The sequence below is a fragment of the Ovis aries genome, chromosome 23, assembly GCF_016772045.2.
Source record: "Ovis aries strain OAR_USU_Benz2616 breed Rambouillet chromosome 23, ARS-UI_Ramb_v3.0, whole genome shotgun sequence".
NCBI lineage: Eukaryota > Metazoa > Chordata > Mammalia > Artiodactyla > Bovidae > Ovis > Ovis aries.
The window spans coordinates 349,148-367,154 of record NC_056076.1 but is presented as its reverse complement, the minus strand read 5'-3'; the positions used below and the strand labels follow the sequence as shown (position 1 = coordinate 367,154).

At 38.0% G+C, this 18,007-nt stretch overlaps 1 protein-coding gene and 1 pseudogene across 1 annotated transcript; both read right to left on the bottom strand.

The window, feature by feature from the left end:
- Positions 1–3,896: 3,896 nt before the first annotated feature.
- On the bottom strand, positions 3,897–4,831 carry LOC101106298 (olfactory receptor 5D16-like; annotated as a pseudogene).
- Positions 4,832–14,874: 10,043 nt separating this feature from the next.
- Positions 14,875–15,810, bottom strand: LOC101106048 (olfactory receptor 5L2-like). The gene has a single exon (XM_004020582.5). The coding sequence runs from the start codon at positions 15,808–15,810 to the stop codon at positions 14,875–14,877; it is 936 nt and encodes a 311-aa protein (XP_004020631.3).
- Positions 15,811–18,007: the final 2,197 nt, after the last annotated feature.

Sequence of the window (18,007 nt, the reverse complement as noted above, 5' to 3'; positions counted from 1 at the left end):
TCACTGACTCGATGGATGTGAGTCTGAGTGAACTCCAGGAGTTGGTGATGGACAGGGAGGCCTGGCATGCTGCGATTGATGGGGTCGCAAAGAGTCGTACAAGACTGAGTGACTGAACTGAACTGAACTGAATCCATGATAAACCCATAGCTTCATCATTTCATGTCCTCTTTATTCTTAGTAATATTTCTTGTTCTAAAGTCTACTTTCTACTTTGTTTTATATCAATATATTCATGCATGAGATGCTTTTTGCCATTGTATATTTAACTTAATGCATTATCATAATGGAGATTTCTTTAGAAAGCAGTTTATGTCACTCATTCTAGAGGCACATGAGTTTAAAAAATGAGTAACATCAATGTAAATTATACTCTACAGCAGCTATAGGAGTTACCAATAATGAATTGAAATCTAAAAGTAAATAATAGAAGAGTATGGAATTTTACATAAGTATTTATTGAAGAGCATCAATGCCTGTATTGTTGCCATATTAAATAATCCTCTTGATTATGCCACACACTAATTTTTAAATCATAATCAAAGGACTTAAGTATTATGTATTTCCAATTTTTCAGAAAAAGAATAAAGGAATTGTATCTGTGAATTAATAAAAAAATTAATCATCCTTTATCAAGACAGAGAAGAAACATGAAAATTTATGCCCTGAAAATGGATTATTATTGATTTGAGTCAAGGTTAATACAACATTTCTGCTACTTTCCACTGATATTCTAGTTAATGTAAATATCAAGTAAGCAATGATTTGTAGAAGAATATATTTTATTTATGAATATGAAAAATAATGTTGGTTATCACTACATATCAAAATGTTAACCAGAAAAAAGTGATTTACATAATTCATCCTTGTAAGTTTGAAATCATATAAGCATTTGAAATTATCTCATTGAACTGTTTTCAAGTTTTTACTTCATCCTCATGAAAATAGAATTATTTCTCTTAATATTTTTCTCAAAAAATTTGGAATTTCATTCAGACACGAAGATTATAGAACAGAAAACAGATATGTAAGTAATTCTAGCAAAACTGATGAGGCAATAGATGAAAGAAAATATAAATATGATTGTTAATTTCAAATTAGATATATGTGCCTATGAGGGCGAAAGTGAAAGTTGCTCAGTCATGTCCAACTCTTTGTGACCCCATGCCACAGTTCATGGAATGCTCCAGGCCAAAATACTGGAGTGGGTAGCCTTTCTCTTCTCCAGCGATATTCCTGACCCAGGAATTGAACCTGGATTTCCTGCTTTGCAGGTGGATTCTTTACCAACTGAGCTATCAGGGAAGCCCCTAAATATTATATTGCTTAAAGGAAACTGTAATCCTTCCCGATATACACAACCATATAGATTAGATTATTTTTATGTTTAGATTATACTTAAAAAAATTAAAAGCTTCTGCACAACAAAGGAAACTATAAGCAAGGTGAAAGACAGCCTTCAGAAAGGGAGAAAATAATAGCAAACGAAGCAACTGAAAAACAACTATTCTCAAAAATATACAAGCAACTCCTGCAGCTCAATTCCAGAAAAATAAATAACCCAATCAAAAAGTGGGCCAAAGAACTAAATAGACATTTCTCCAAAGAAGACATACAGATGGCTAACAAACACATGAAAAGATGCTCAACATCACTCATTATCAGAGAAATGCAAATCAAGACCACAATTCACACCAGTCAGAATGGCTGCGATTCAAAAGTCTATAAGCAGTAAATGCTGGAGAGGGTGTGGAGAAAAGGGAACCCTCTTACAATGTTGGTGGGAATGCAAACTAGTACAGCCACTATGGAGAACATTGTGGAGATTCCTTTAAACATTGGAAATAGAACTGCCTTATGACCCAGCAATCCCACTGCTGGGCATACACACCGAGGAAACCAGAATTGAAAGAGACACGTGTACCCCGATGTTCATTGCAGCACTGTTTATAGTAGCCAGGACATGGAAGCAACCTAGATGTCCATCAGCAGACGAATGGATAAGAAAGCTGTGGTACGTATACACAATGGAGTATTACTCAGCCATTAAAAGGAATGCATTTGAGTCAGTTCTAATGAGGTGGATGAAACTGGAGCCTATTATACAGAATGGAGTAAGCCAGAAAGAAAAACACCAGTTCAGTATACTAACGCATATACATGGAATTTAGAAAGATGTTAATAACCCTGTATGTGAGACAGCAAGAGACACAGATGTATAGAACAGTCTTTTGGACTCTGTGGGAGAGGGAGAGGGTGGGATGATTTGGGAAAATGGCATTGAAACATGTATAATATCATAGAAGAAACGAGTCGCCAGTCCAGGTTCAATGCAGGATACAGGATGCTTGGGGCTAGTGCGCTGGGAAAGCTCAGAGGGGTGGTATGGGGAGGGAGGTGGGAGGGGGATTCAGGATGGGGAACATGTGTGCGCCCATGGCGGATTCATGTTGATGTATGGCAAAACCAATATGATATTGTAAATTAATTAGCCTCCAATTAAAATAAGTGAATTTAAATCTAAAAAAAATTAGAGCTATTTTAAAGCAATGTTCAAATCCCAGGAAAGCTATTAGCTCTCAATTTTTACAGCAAATCTACTCAATTGTTTTATGGAGACTTTCTAGAGAGTACTGTTAAGGAGAACAAGATACAGGCTTGATCAAACTACCATGTGAAGTAATAAAATATGTATAATGACTGATAAGTGATAGACATGCAACACAAAACATACAACAAGTATAAAGTATCTTTGTCTTTGTTCTCAGTATTTCAAGAAGCAAGCTAATTTTCTTAAGCCTCTTGTAAATTCTTTCATTCTCTATACTGAAACTTTCTTCCAAAATAAGTTAAAATTGTAGCTATAATGTATGCAAAATTTCATTTCTTCAAGCACCTAGCAAGATACCTTGTAGGCATATGAGATAAAATAATAGCTTAAAATATGTTTGAACCATTGACTCTTCACCATTATGTTCTTTCAGTTCAGTTCATTTCAGTCGCTCAGTCCAACTCTTTGTAACCCCATGAATCGCAGCACGCCAGGCCTCCCTGTCCATCACCAACTCCCAGAGTTTACTCAAACTCATGTCCATTGAGTCGATGATGCCATCCAGCCATCTCATCCTCTGTCGTCCCCTTCTCCTCCTGCCCCCAATCCCTCCCAGCATCAGGTTCTTTTCCAATGAGTCAACTCTTTGCATGAGGTGGCCAAACAGTTGGAGTTTCAGCTTCAGCACCAGTCTCTCCAACGGACACCCAGGACTGATCTCCTTTAGAATGGACTGGTCGGATCTCCTTGCAGCCCAAGGGACTCTCAAGAGTCTTCTCCAACACCACGGTTCAAAAGCATCAATTCTTTGGCACTCAACTTTCTTCACAGTCCAACTCTCACTTCCAAGTAAAACTTATGTCATCCTCTTTTGTTTCTCTTTAAAAATCTGTCTATGCTTCAAGGCCAAGTAAAAGATGCATGCCCGCTGGCTTGGGAAGTTCCTGAAAGTAAAACTACATCTTTCCCTGTCATCTATTCACCAAATTTAAAGTGTAAATTTGGTCATTTATTTAAGACTACTTGTTAGTCATTCGGAAAAAAGGAATAACAGAACTAGAGTTTACTGCACATATACAATATGTTTGATGTATTATCTATATTCTTTTGTTCTATATACCACTTTATGAACAAAATCATATTAAACTGGTTTTGTAGATAATGACTGAGTCAGGTCAATTCATCTTCTCTGACTTATTTAGTCAGAACCAGGTATAGTCTCCTGATCTAAAACTCATATTTTTTCCATTGCTGTTTTTCAAATCTAAAGTGATTTCTAAGTGAATTTTTGACACAGAATCCATTCAAAATCAGAAAAATGTTCTTTAATAACCAAAGTAAATATTTAGCAGTTACATGCCTTCAAAGTGAAAACAATTTTGTTTTCATTAGTTTGCTGACTGTGTCCTTGAATGTAGATCAGGGGATTCAACATGGGGATGACTGCCATGTAAAACACAGACGCCACTTTGACTGTGTGCCTGGAGGGTGTGGAGTTGGGCATGGAGTAGAGGAAGAGGATGGTTCCGGGAAGATGCTGATGGCGGCCAGGTGGGAGGCACAGGTGGAGAAGGCTTTGCAGCGACCACCAGCTGATTGCATCTTCAAGGTGGTGACAATGAGCATGCAAGATATGAGAATGACGAGCGATGTCATCACCTCATTAAAGGTGGCGACAGTGAAAAGAAGCAGCTGGCCGAGATAAGAGTCAGAATGAGAGGGAAATCAAGGAAGAAAGCTCACAGAAGATGTGATTGATTGTATTGAAACCGTGAAAAGATAATTTGACAGGAGAACACTTGAGTCAAGGAGCAAGCTCCTCCCCCTGCAGATGACACGACCACTAACATGGCACAGAGTCCCTGGGACATGACGACTGTGTAGAGCAGAGGGTTGCAAATAGCCACGAAGCAGTCATAGGCCATCACAGCAAACAGGATTAATTCAGTCACCACAAAGGTGCGAATGAGAAAGAACTGCACCATACATCCCCAAAATGAAATGCTCTGCCTTCTGCAAGTAGGTTCACCAGCGTCTTGGGAGCAATGATGGAAGAATAGCAGAAATCCACAAATGAGAGGTGGCTGAGGAAAAAGTACATGGGGGTGTGTCGTTTGGGGTTAACTTTGGTGATGACCATCATCCCAAGGTTCCTTGCTCTGCTGAAGCTGTACATGGCCAGAAATGCCAGGAAGAGGGGGCTTGCAGTTCTGGGTAGTCTGAGAAACACAAGAGGGTGAATGTGACCCCAACGGTTACATTTCTCTTGGTCAGAGACATGCTTCCTGATGGACAGATCTGAACATCTGTCTTGGAAATAATATATTAGGAGAGTGACTGACACATAAATCATGCTTACCCGTGCCCTGTGCAGAGGGGATATGAAATGAGCCAAAATGAATCTGTGTTATAATCCTGATAGGGGTTCATCATCCAAGGCAAAAATAGCTACAGCTTCAGAAAAGAACTACTCGTTAATTTTTTCCTCAAGAATTTAAAACTTAATTCTGTTCAAGTTCAGAAATATAATTTTAATGACATACAAATGTTATAATTATAAATCAAGCAATTTTATTTGTAACATGTAATCAAATCCTCATGTGAGACATTCAAATATGAACTCCATGAATTCTGCAAAATGAAATAATTTTAGCTGATACAGTCATTAATAAAAAATGAAAAGACTTGAAATGACTTCTATAATCAGAAATAAGTTTTACATAAAATATGTGCATATTTGTGATGTAAACAAAGATTAGTCTGTGTGGTAAGTAATAACAACTTACTTATTGTTGTTTAATTGGTAAATCATGTCTGACTTTGCGACCCCATGGACTGCAGCCCACCAGATTCCTATATCCATGGAATTTCCAGGCAAGAACACTAGAGTGGGTTGCCATTTCCTTCTTCAGGGGATCTTCCTCACCCAGGGATCAAACCCACGTCTTCTGCATTGGCAGGTGGATCCTTTACCATTAAGCCACCAGGAAACCTGTACTTACTTATGCTTATATTTTAAATATCTGATTAGCACTTTAATCATCATCCCTCTTTTTTTGACTGAAAAGGTCAGCTAGCAAATTAAATAATGATTTACAGCTTTCGGGAAATAATACCTATTGAGTGGCCTTTCTTTACATGTGAGCAACAGAAACTTGAAGAAGCTATGACTTGCCTAGTGACATATAGGCATTGATGCTCAACTACAGCTAGAGCCCATATTCAGTCAGAAGGCGGTCTTTCCAAATCAGTTCTCACTATTGTAAAATTCTTTACTAGTGACCTTTTCAGAGTTTCTCAAACTCAGCACTATTGATATTTTGTGCTGATTTATTCTTTTTTATGAGTACCTGCACTGTTCAAGGTACCACATATAGCTGCATCTCTGGCCTCTTTGACAGTATCACCCTCCCCCTGGTCTCTCCATTGTGGCAATAAAAAAGGTTTCCAGGTATTGTCACGTGTACACTTGGTAGGGGAGAGAAGGTGCATAATTGCCTGTAATTGAGAACTACTGTCTTGTTTCTTTTATTCTGGTAGCTTTTCATTTTTCTTCTGTCTGACTTAAAACTATTTCTTATCTCCCAAATGATGTTATCATATGGGTTAAACAATTTAGCTTATCTTTGGATCTGGGAAGAATGGTTTAAAATCATCTTTCTTATGATTTCTTCCCATTTTTTTTCATTTTGCTTTTATGAGCCGACATATTCTTCCCCCTGCTCTAAAATCTTATTTAGAGCTAGTCCTATTGATTCTATTTCTCCAGAAGATTCATTTCATTCTTTCAGTTCAGTTTTATCTAAAGTGAAAGTGAAGTTGCTCAGTCGTGTCCAACTCTTTGAGACCCCATGGACTGTAACCCACCAGGCTCCTCCGTCCATGGGATTCTCCAGGCAAGAATACCGGAGTGGGTTGCCATGTAAATACCTCCCTATTGTCTGAAAAGTCACAGAAGCACAGAGCCACATACCTGAAAACACTCAGGCCCCTCTGTCCCTCCCCTCCCAGAAAACACTTGCCCCTGAGACTATGAAGAAGCTTAGTTACACCAAGGCCCCTCTATAGAGCTCTCTAGAAAGTATGACCTTCCTGTTCTAAAAATGTAACATTTGCAGTGGCTTTAACTTTCCCTAAAATAATTTTTCTCATAAAGAACTGACAAGCCTAACATATCTTCTAGATCACTTTACACGGTAAAGAAGATCCTATTTTCTCAAACCTATACACAAACCTGCAGGTGGGAAGGGCTGCCTCCCCTCCAGCCTCTGGAGAGTCTCTGGTTTGGGGGAGAGGACTCTCATGTCTCTGCTACTCCCCGTGTCAACAAGACCCTAGAGAAAACTCCCTGCTTTGTTCTTTGGAGGCCTCAGAACAAGCAGTTAGAATCAATGACTGTTTTCTGATGAAATTCTGATTTCTTGAAAAACAAACAGCAGCTTTAGAAACATTTTATACAACAATTGATCAAAAGTGTCAATGTCTTCTCCCCATGCTCCATGATCACTGAGGTAGAATCCAAAACATTTTGTATAGTAACAAGAGACAGCAAAAGTTATGTTTACTAATCAGTAAATATACTTTTAATATATTGTGTTATTCTTTTAAATTTTTTCTAAACATACTGAAGTACAATTGACAAGCAAAAATTTTATATATTTCAAGGGTACACCTTAATGTTCTGATAAATATATATATATATATTTAACCTGGTATGGGCAAATGTGCACACAATTGAGTTAATTTACTTTTTGTAGTTTGAATATTGAATATGATCAACATTGATGGCAAAACATTTACAAGGAACTCTGCAACTTATTCCCATGAATTGTAATATTTAATTTTTTTGTGTGGTTTATAAAAGTCATCTCCTCACCCTCACTGAGGATTACTACATCGAGCTAGAGGAATAATATAGTTCTGTTCATGGATTAATAGGACAGTTGCTGATAGAAAATAGTATATATTCTAACCTTGTATAACACCACTGGGTGTAGCAGAGAAAACTTTGTACTTTGAATGTTAAATAATATTACTCAAGCTTCCTGCATTGCAGTCAGATTCTTTACCATCTGAGCCACCAGGGAAGCCAATTGTTAAATACATCCTTCATTCTTTAGTAAAGAAAAAGAAAAGAAGATGGAATAGGGACTGTTGGATATTACCAAGAGTCTGATAGAAGTATCAACACTAAGATTATAATTTAATAAATGTTACTGGATATGTTACATACCAATAGGGAAGGAAATCATTCTCAGTAAATGATGTTGTGAACATTTCTATATAGTTTGGGGATGAGAGCTGCACAATTTGTTTACAAACACTGTTTCACTTAACAAAGTATAAAACAACAACAAAAAACCTGTAAGCTTAATACTTACCAAAATTTGAGTTCAAATATCATCCAAATTTGAGATAAAATATAGAATGGAGATGGATTTGTTTTCACTGTATTTATTTTTTAAATTGCTAAAGGTAAATGCAAGTACATAAAAATCTAGACTGCATATTGAAGACAAAACAAAAACCAACTAAAAAGTAAACTACATATCAAAAAGCACGCCTGATACATAAAATTAAATGTTACCAAATTATGAAAATTAGAGATACCAAGGAACATTTCATGCAAAGATGAGCTCAATAAAGGACAGAAATGGTATGGACCTAAAGGAAGCAGAAGATATTAAGAAGAAGTGGCAAGAATACACAGAAGAACTGTACAAAAAAGATCTTCATGACCAAGATAATCATGATGGTATGATCACTCACCTAGAGCCAGACATCCTGGAATATGAAGTCAAGAGGGCCTTAGAAAGCATCACTACGAACAAAGCTAGTGGAGGTGATGGAATTCAAGTGGAGCGATTTCAAATCCTGAAAGATGATGCTGTGAAAGTGCTGCACTCAACATGCCAGCAAATTTGGAAAACTCAGCAGTGGCCACAGGACTGGAAAATGTCCGTTTCCATTCCAATCCCAAAGAAAGGCAATGCCAAAGAATGCTCAAACTTCTGCACAATTGCACTCATCTCACATGCTAGTAAAGTCATGCTCAAAATTCTCCAAGCCAGGCTTCAGCAATACGTGAACCATGAACTCCCTGATGTTCAAGCTGGTTTTAGAAAAGGCAGAGGAACCAGAGATCAAATTGCCAACATCTGCTGGATCATGGAAAAAGTAAGAGAGTTCCAGAAAAACATCTATTTCTGCTTTATTTATGCCAAAGCCTTTGACTGTGTGGATCACAATAAGCTGTGGAAAATTCTGAAAGAGATGGGAATACCAGACCACCTGACCTGCCTCTTGAGAAACCTATATGCAGGTCAGGAAAGAACAGTTAGAACTGGACATGGAACAACAGACAGGTTCCAAATAGGAAAAGGAGTATGTCAAGGCTGTATATTGTCACCCTGCTTATTTAACTTTTATGCAGAGTACATCATGAGAAACGCTGGGCTAGAAGAAGCACAAGCTGGAATCAAGATTGTCGGGAGAAATGTCAAGAACTTCAGATATGCAGATGACACCACCCTTATGGAAGAAAGTGAAGAGGAACTCAAAAGCCTCTAGATGAAAGTGAAAGAGGAGAGTGAAAATGTTGGCTTAAAGCTCAACATTCAGAAAACGAAAACCATGGCATCTGGTCCCATCACTTCATGGGAAATAGATGGGGAAACAGTGTCAGACTTTATTTCTTTGGGCTCCAAAATCACTGCAGATGGTGACTGCAGCCATGAAATTAAAAGATGCTTACTCCTTGGAAGAAAAGTTATGACCAACCTAGATAGTATATTCAAAAGCAGAGACATTACTTTGCCAACAAAGGTCTGTCTAGTCAAGGCTTTGGTTTTTCCAGTAGTCATGAATGGATGCGAAGTTTGGACTTTGAAGAAAGCTGAGCACTGAAGAATTGATGCTTTTGAACTGTGGTGTTGGAGAAGACTCTTGAGAGTCCCTTGGACTGCAAGGAGATCCAACCAGTCCATTCTAAAGGAGCTCAGCCCTAGGATTTCTTTGGAAGGAATGATGCTAAAGCTGAAACTCCAGTACTTTGGCCACCTCATGTGAAGAGCTGACTCACTTGAACACCCTTGGAGATGGAAATATAAGCAAAGTGAACAGAAAAGGAAGGAAATCATTGAACCTTAAATTTTAAGGTTCTCTTGCTGTTGTTTTTCTCCTTTGCTTCTAATTTTTAGGTTCACATAGTAAATAACCTATAAATCCATGTGAGGATGTTTTCTGGTGTTATTCTATCTAAAATATGGACTTTGCTGGTGGCTCAGATGGTAAAATCATCTGCCTACAATGCAGAAGACTAGGGTTCGATCCCTGGGTCAGGAAGGTCCCCAGGAGAAGAAAATGGCAACCCACTCCAATATAGAAAATCCCATAGGTGGAGAGCCTGGTAGGCTACAGTCCATGGGGTCGCAAAGAGTCAGACATGACTGAGAGACTTCACTTTTACTTTCATATCATTAGCGAGAAATGATTCTTTCTACACTTTTTCTTCCTGATCTGTGTACTTTGATCATATCATTTCATTTGACACAATGTATAAAAAATAAATAAAGTTGAATGCTTTATCTACATTTCCATGGTCCAGTGATTTATATATTTCTTTTACCCCCTTCCACAATTCTGAATCACTCTTTCCATTCTATCTGATCAACAAAGTCACCAGATTCGAAGAGTATTTATTTTTGATGGCTAAAATTCCTTTTGGAACAAGTTGCCCAGGAAAATTTCATTTAGTTACTAAGTCTAAAATCAACCAAGGAGACTCTGAGTTTCCACTGCCGGGGGGTACATTTTCCAACCCTGGTCAAGGAACTGAGATCCTGTATACCTTGTTAGCATGGCCTAAGAAACAAAAGCAATAACAACAACAAGAACAACAAAGCAAAGCAACCAAAGAAAATATAACAATTCTTACTTTAGAAATAATAAGGAAATTATGACATTTATTGTACAATATGGAACCATGTAATTTTACTTAAATCTTAAAAGATGACCACCACACTCTGTCATTTTTGGTTTACAAATATTACAAAGAATAAAGTAGAGTGTATCTATAATTAAAATCATAAAATGAAGATAAGACACTTGAGGAGTACTTGAATATTCAGTTACAGAGAGATTTATACAGTAAGTGGAGCTTCCCAGCTGGCACAGTGGTAAAGAATCTGCCTGCCAATAAAAGAGATGTGAGTTCGGTCCCTGGGTCAGGAACATCCTCTGGAGGAGGAAATGGCAACCCACTGCAGCATTGTTACCTGAAAAGGTCCATGGACAGAGGAGCCTAGCAGGCTACAGTCTGTGAGCAACTGAGCACACACACACACACACACACACACACACACACTAAGCGAAATTAAAACAGATTAGAAAAAAAAAACTCCGGATTGTGTACTGCAATCCCTAAAAATTCATGTTTGTAGCCTTTTGTCATATTTTCATGTCCACTCTTCGATTCTTTGGGCCATGATATTGCTGCTGTGAGTTGCAACCTGAATCCCCAGATACACTTGTTAACTGGTTTATCTTTCAGTTCAGTTCACTTCAGTCACTTAGTTGTGTCCAACTCTGCAACCCCATGAACCGCAGCACGTCAGGCCTCCTTGTTCATCACCAACTCCTGGAGTCCGCCCATATCCATTGTGTCGGTGATGCCATCCAACCATCTCATCCTCTGTCATCCCCTTCTCTTCCTGCCTTCAATTTTTACAAACATCAGGGTCTTTACAAATGAGTTAGCTCTTTGCTTGAGGTGGACAAAGTGTTGCAGTTTCAGCTTCAGCATCAGTCCTTCCAATGAACACCCAGGGCTGATCTCCTTTAGGATGGACTGGTTGGATCTCTTTGCAGTCCAAGGGACTCTCAAGAGTCTTCTCCAACACCGCAGTTCAAAAACATCAATTCTTTGGTGCTTAGCTTTCTTTATAGTCCAACTCTCACATCCATACATGACCACTGGAAAAACCATAGGCTTGACTAGATGGACCTTTGTTGACAAAATAATGTCTCTGCTTTTGAATATGCTATCTAGGTTGGTCATAACTTTTCTTCCAAGGAGTAAGCATCTTTAAATTTCATGGCTGCAGTCACCATCTGCAGTGATTTTGGAGCCCCCCGAAAGGATTAACTTTAGGTTCCACCAAAAGCAGAAAAAAAGAGAAAGGTGAGGGGGAGGAAAAGGAGGAAAAGTTCAAAGGAAAAGGGAAGGAGAAAAGAAAGAAATGTCTTCTTGCTTTTCAGTTTCTTTTCCAGTTTCTCACCATACTCTACTCAGAAGCAAAAGCAGCAGTCTGGCTTGTCCCAGGGACCAGAGATCCACGGGGCCTGTGCCTAGAGCCTGAATTGTGTAGACACCTTTAGAGCTCTGCCTCTTCCTCATGAACTTCACGTCAGATGAGAGGAGCACGTCCTCCAGCCTCTGAGATTCCGGCAAGGATACCTCTTCCCTGTTGTCCGCACACATAAAGAATGATAGTTTCTTCCTGAAGTTAATAATCATTAAATCAGAGACTGCCCTGTTGATCCAGTGGTTAAGAACATACCTCCCACAAGTTCGATCCCTGGGAGCTAAGATCTCATATGCCACAGGACAACCAAGCCCACACACTGAAACGACACAGCCTATGTGCTGCAACAAGAGAAGTCCACGGACTGCAGCTAGACAGGCCTGCATGAAGCAACGAAGACCCGACACAACCAAAATAATTAAATAAATAAAATACCATTAAATGAACGCATTCTTCATCTCTCCAGGCTTCCAAAATCTGACATCCCATGTATTCAGCCTCACTAGGGATTCCTTTTCCTAAGTGGACCTGCCTCATATAACACACCATTTACAACATATTCAGCATGGAACAATTTTGAACCAATTTACAATCTTAAAAGTCAACATAGTACTTTAAGTTCTAATATTAAGCTCAATATACATACAATTTATATACCAGTTTTCATCTAACTATCTAATAAAAAATAAAGATAACTTATAATACGTAAGTGATAGTGAGAGAGAAAAGAATAAATAGTTCCAGGCCCCAAAGATTTCACTAAAACACACATAAACTGTCAGTGAGTACCTACATGTTGTCAAAATGTAATCTCAGTATAATGTTGAGAGGTGAATAGTAATAGCCATGTTCAAACTTGAGGAAACTGAGAAATTAAGAAGTTTGTGTTACTTGTCAAATTAAAAAATGAGAGTCAAATTGTCTATCCTGGTTTTCATAAACTCCAGTGTAGTGCTTCCTAATGTTAGTATAGACACAAATAGAGATGCTTCACTGAGCAAGTGAATTTAATGTAGAAATTTACATAAATCACAGTGGAAGCGCAAATAAAGTATCAGTGGCACATATGAGCCAAGGTTGAAAGAATAAATGAAGTTTAAACACATAAAGGAAGGATGAACAAAGGTCATTTCATCAAGACACAGTAAAGAAATGTACACAGAGGTTAGAAGTCCGCTTATGAGTCACGGTAAGCATTTAATGCATATTTTTAAAGTCAGCCAGAAGAAAGTAATTAAAAGTGAGAAAAGAGGCAAAAGTCAGCAATGCTGCTATTTGTAACAATGGTTATTAAATAATTGCATACATAGAGGTACCTGATGGTCTATAGTCCACGGGGGTCCCAAAAGATCCAAACCTAACTTAGTGACTAAACAACAACCAACCAATACACACACATATATAATATATCAATATATCTGCATAATATGTAGGTATATACATTTATTAGCATATAGACATAGCTGGGAGATATTATAGGTTTGGTATATTCACTTTATTGTGATAAGGCAAATAAGGCTTCCCTGGTGGCTCAGACAGTAAAGAGTCTGTTGCAGTGCAGGAGACTCCGGTTCAATCCCTGGGTCAGGAAGATGCCCTGCAGAAGGAAACAGCTACCCACTCCAGTATTCTTGCCTGGAAAACCCCATAGATGGAGGAGCCTGGCAGGCTACAGTCCATGGGGCCGCAAAGAGTTGGACACGACTGAGCGATTTCACTTTCTCTTTCCAATAAGGCAAATATTAATAAAGCAGGTCAAACACATTTTCAGTGTGCATATGTCTAAGGAGGCACACTGAAATATTACGTCTAAGAAATGTACCTATGTTGGGACTTCCCTAGTGGTCCAGTGGTTAAGAATCCACTGTCCTTTTCAGGGGACCTGTGCTTGATCCCTTGTGGGGCAACTAAGATACCACATGCCGCAGGGAACTAAACCCAAACACCACAACTAGAGAAGTCCACAGCCCACATAGAAGACCCAGCACAGCCAGAATAAAATAAAATAATTTTAAAACTTTATGCAAATCAATAAAAACTAAAAAATACATATCTTAGTTGAAAAATACTTTAAAATGCTAACCACCATCTAAACCTTCAATAGTAACATCAGAGATGGCAGATCACCATAACTTACACAATAATGAAAAAGTTTAAAATATTGCCAGAATTACCAAAATGTGACATGTGACAGAGACATGAGTGAGCAAAGGTTGCTGGAAAAACAGTGCTAATAGACTTACTTGATGCAGGGTTGCCACACATCTTCAATCTGTAAAAACGCAGTATCTGCAAAGCACAATGATGCCAAGTGCAATAGACCATATACATCTGTGCACACACACAGACACACATATACACATACATAGAGAGATGGCCAATTATGTGTTAGGGATATTCCTAAGCTATTTTCACTTTACATGCAATTTAATTTCCCTAAAATTTCTGTAATATAATTATTATCAATATCTCTATTATTCAGATGTGATAATATATGAAACCCCAAAACCACTGGACACTGAGTGACAAAAACAAAAAATAATAAAAGAAGTAAGAACAAAACAATAAAGAATATATACATTTATATTTATATACACATATGGAATCTTATTCTCTGTAAAAACTGACAAAGGTGTGTTCCTTATTGTAACAGGAGTTCAATTGTGAAATGAATCATAGTCCCCATAATGGATGTTAAAATAAAATTTGATACTTAGTCCATTAAACTCATGAAAGTCTAAGAGAAAATTAAATTTGTGTGTTTTAACAATCCAGTACACTGTCCAATTTAAAACATTTTATATAGTATCAGAGCAAAAAAGTAGGCTGCACATTTTAAAATATTCTCAATCAATCCTAAATTTGTAAGTTGAAAAGGCACAAAGATAAGAGAATTAAAAAGACTCACTCATAGCTATTTACATCTTGACTGTTCTTTTCACTCCAACACTGAAATGCATCATTACCCTTTCATCAGCCTCCAATTTCTAACCCTGAGTCCTGCTAGGAAAATATTCCCTAGGATAATATTTTGGAGTTCACCACTTTTCTGAGTGCTTCTTTCACATCCTTGTTCCTCAGACTATAGATCAGGGGGTTCACCATGGGGATCACTACAGTGTAGAATACTGTGGCCACTTTGTCAGTATCCATGCTGTTGCCAGAGTGGGGCCGGCAATAAATGAAAAGGATTGTTCCCTGTAAGACAGCGATGGCAGTGAGGTGGGAGGCACAGGTGGAAAAGGCTTTGCACCTTCCCTCTGCTGAGTGCATCCTCAGGATGGTGATGAGAATAAACAGGTAGGACGTGAGGATGACCACAATGGTGATAACCTCATTGAATGTGGCCACAATGTATAGCACCAATTGATTCACAGTAACATCAGAGCAAGCAAGAGACAAGAGAGGGGGAAGATCACAAAAGAAATGGTTGATCACATTTGATCTGTAGGATGGGATCCGAAGAGCTAAACACAAGTGAATCACAGAACATAGAGTACCATTAAGATAGCAACAAGACACCAACTCCACACAGAGATTTCGGGACATGGTGACCACGTAGAGCAGTGGGTCACAGATGGCCACAAAGCGGTCATAGGCCATCACTGCCAGCAGAATGACCTCAGTTACCCCAAATGTGCAAAACAGGTAGAATTGCACAGTGCATTCCAGGAAGGAAATGGCTCTGTCTTCATTTAAGATGTCAGCTAGCATCTTCAGCGTGATGGTAGTAGAGTAACAGAAATCCACAAAGGACAAGTGGCTGAGGAAAAAGTACATGGGAGTGTGGAGTCCAGAGCTGACCTGAATGAGAGCAATCATGCCCAGATTTCCCCAAACTGTGACTCCATAGATGGAAAGAAACAGCAGGAAGAGGAAGACTCTGAGCTCAGGGGCATCTGAGAACCCAAGGAGGATGAAATCTGTCACAGCAGTGCAGTTTTCCTTGTCCATGTCCTCCCTTTACCGTGGTTGCAGAAAAATATTAATAGTTATTCTCCATGAGATCTTCCCCAATTTAGTTTTGACTGTCTCCTAAAAGGGGAGAAAGCAATGGCAACCCACTCCAGTACTCTTGCCTGGAAAATCCCATAGACAGAGGATCCTCGTAGGCTGCAGTCCATGGAGTCTCTAAGAGTCAGACATAACTGAGCGGCTTCACTTTCACTTTTAACTTTCATGCATTGGAGAAGGAAATGGCAACTCACTCCAGTGTTCTTGCTGGAGAATCCCAGGGACCGGGGAGCCTGGTGGGCTGCCGTCTATGCGGTCGCACGGAGTTGGACACGACTGAAGCGACTTAGCATCAGCAGCAGCATTCTCCTAAAAGAGACATGACAATACATAGGATATATTTTATAGGAAAGAAATAAGGCATTGCTTTGGGGAAGTTTAGGAAAAGCTCAGAAATTGCATCACTCAAATACATCGAGTTGATAATTTACTTCACAGATCACAGGGAAGACTTGCATCCATATGAGCCTTAAACTAGTTATATACAATTCGGAGCTTAGAACTGAATCATTAGAAAGATATCAAATATTACTTAATTATCCATATTGTTTTTTATTAAATTAATATATACACAGCACTATATATAAACGTTTCCCTGGTGGCTTATTTGGTAAAGAACCCCCTTGCGATGCAGGAGACCTGGGTTCGATCCCTGGGTTGCGAAGATCCCCTGGAGAAGGGAATGGCCACCCACTCCAGTATTCTGGCCTGGAGAATTCCATGGACTGTATAGTCCAAGGGGTAGCAAAGAGTCGGACACTACTGAGCGAATTTCAGACACTTTATATAAAATAAATAACAAGGACCTATTATACTGCAAAGGGGACAATATTCCATGTCTTATAATAATTTATGATGGAGAAGACTCTGAAAAAGAATATGATATATCTATATCTATACAGAATAGATATAGTTACATAGATATAGATATATCTGAATCATTTACTGTAGACCTGAAAGGAACACAGCATTCAAAATTAACTATAGGTCAATAAAATGGTTATTAAAAATATTTCAATACCTTTTTAATGACTTACTCTTTAATCATTTCTCAAAGTATTGGGATTCAGTGGATAATTTTTTAGAAAATCTTTCATAATGAAATATGTGAAGTATGCTCATTTAAGATTGCTAATTCACAAGTGTTCGTTTATTTAAATATGGTTTAGTTGGGAAAGCAGATTCTATAATCTATATTAGTATATTTTCCTATAAAACTTGCATAGTGATTTTGTTAATTATGGTACACACTGTCTGTCATTCTTCAGGGAACTGATATTCAAAATCTAACATTCTGTAACTGTGACTCTCAAGCCTTATGAAGACCTATTTGACAAATATATCCTCTGTTTTAGCTCTAAACAATGATGTGAACATGTAATTAACAGAAATGCTTGCTGCTGCATTGCACCGTTATTTATGAAAGCAAAATTTAGAAATAAAGTGTCGAGCAACAGGAAAAAATTTCAAAGATATACTGCATATGTATTATGGAAAATCACTCAGCTTTTTGAAGAAGTTTGCTTTTTTAAAAAATATAAATTTATTTATTTTAATTGGAGGCTAATTCCTTTACAATATTATAGTGGCTTTGCCATACATGAAGAAGTTTTAATGATCTAAAAATAATTATGATAAGATGGCAAGTAAAAGCATAGTAAACCAGATTGCACACACAGAATATCATACATGCATACATAAGCTGCATTGTATATCTGATCTTCAAAACATCCATTAAATATAAGTATTTTATTCTGATAATTTTAAAAAGAAACTTTAGAAAAAAATCTTGCCTGAATTCTCACAAAACATAAAAGTTTTAAAGGTTGTGTTCATTTAAAAAAAAATAAAAGAGACATATATTCAAAGCTTTTGACATATTGAAAATGCCAATGAAGGGTGTTTTCTCTACTCATCCTTAGTAACAATAAAATGATTTGGAGGCACCAGTTGGTTATTTTTAGGGGAAAAAAATCTGGACTAAACCCCAACACATTCTTCAAATAACTTCAAAAAGTTAATGTATGTGTGTGTGTTCAGTTGGGTCCAGCTATTTACAACTCAAGGGACTGTAGCCTGCTAAGCCACTATATCCATGAGATTTCTCAGACAAGAATACTGGGGTGGGTTGCCATTT

Bases quoted from the DNA above. Each gene is read 5' to 3' on its own strand.
- LOC101106048 (XM_004020582.5), bottom strand. From the start codon at position 15,810: ATGGACAAGGAAAACTGCACTGCTGTGACAGATTTCATCCTCCTTGGG.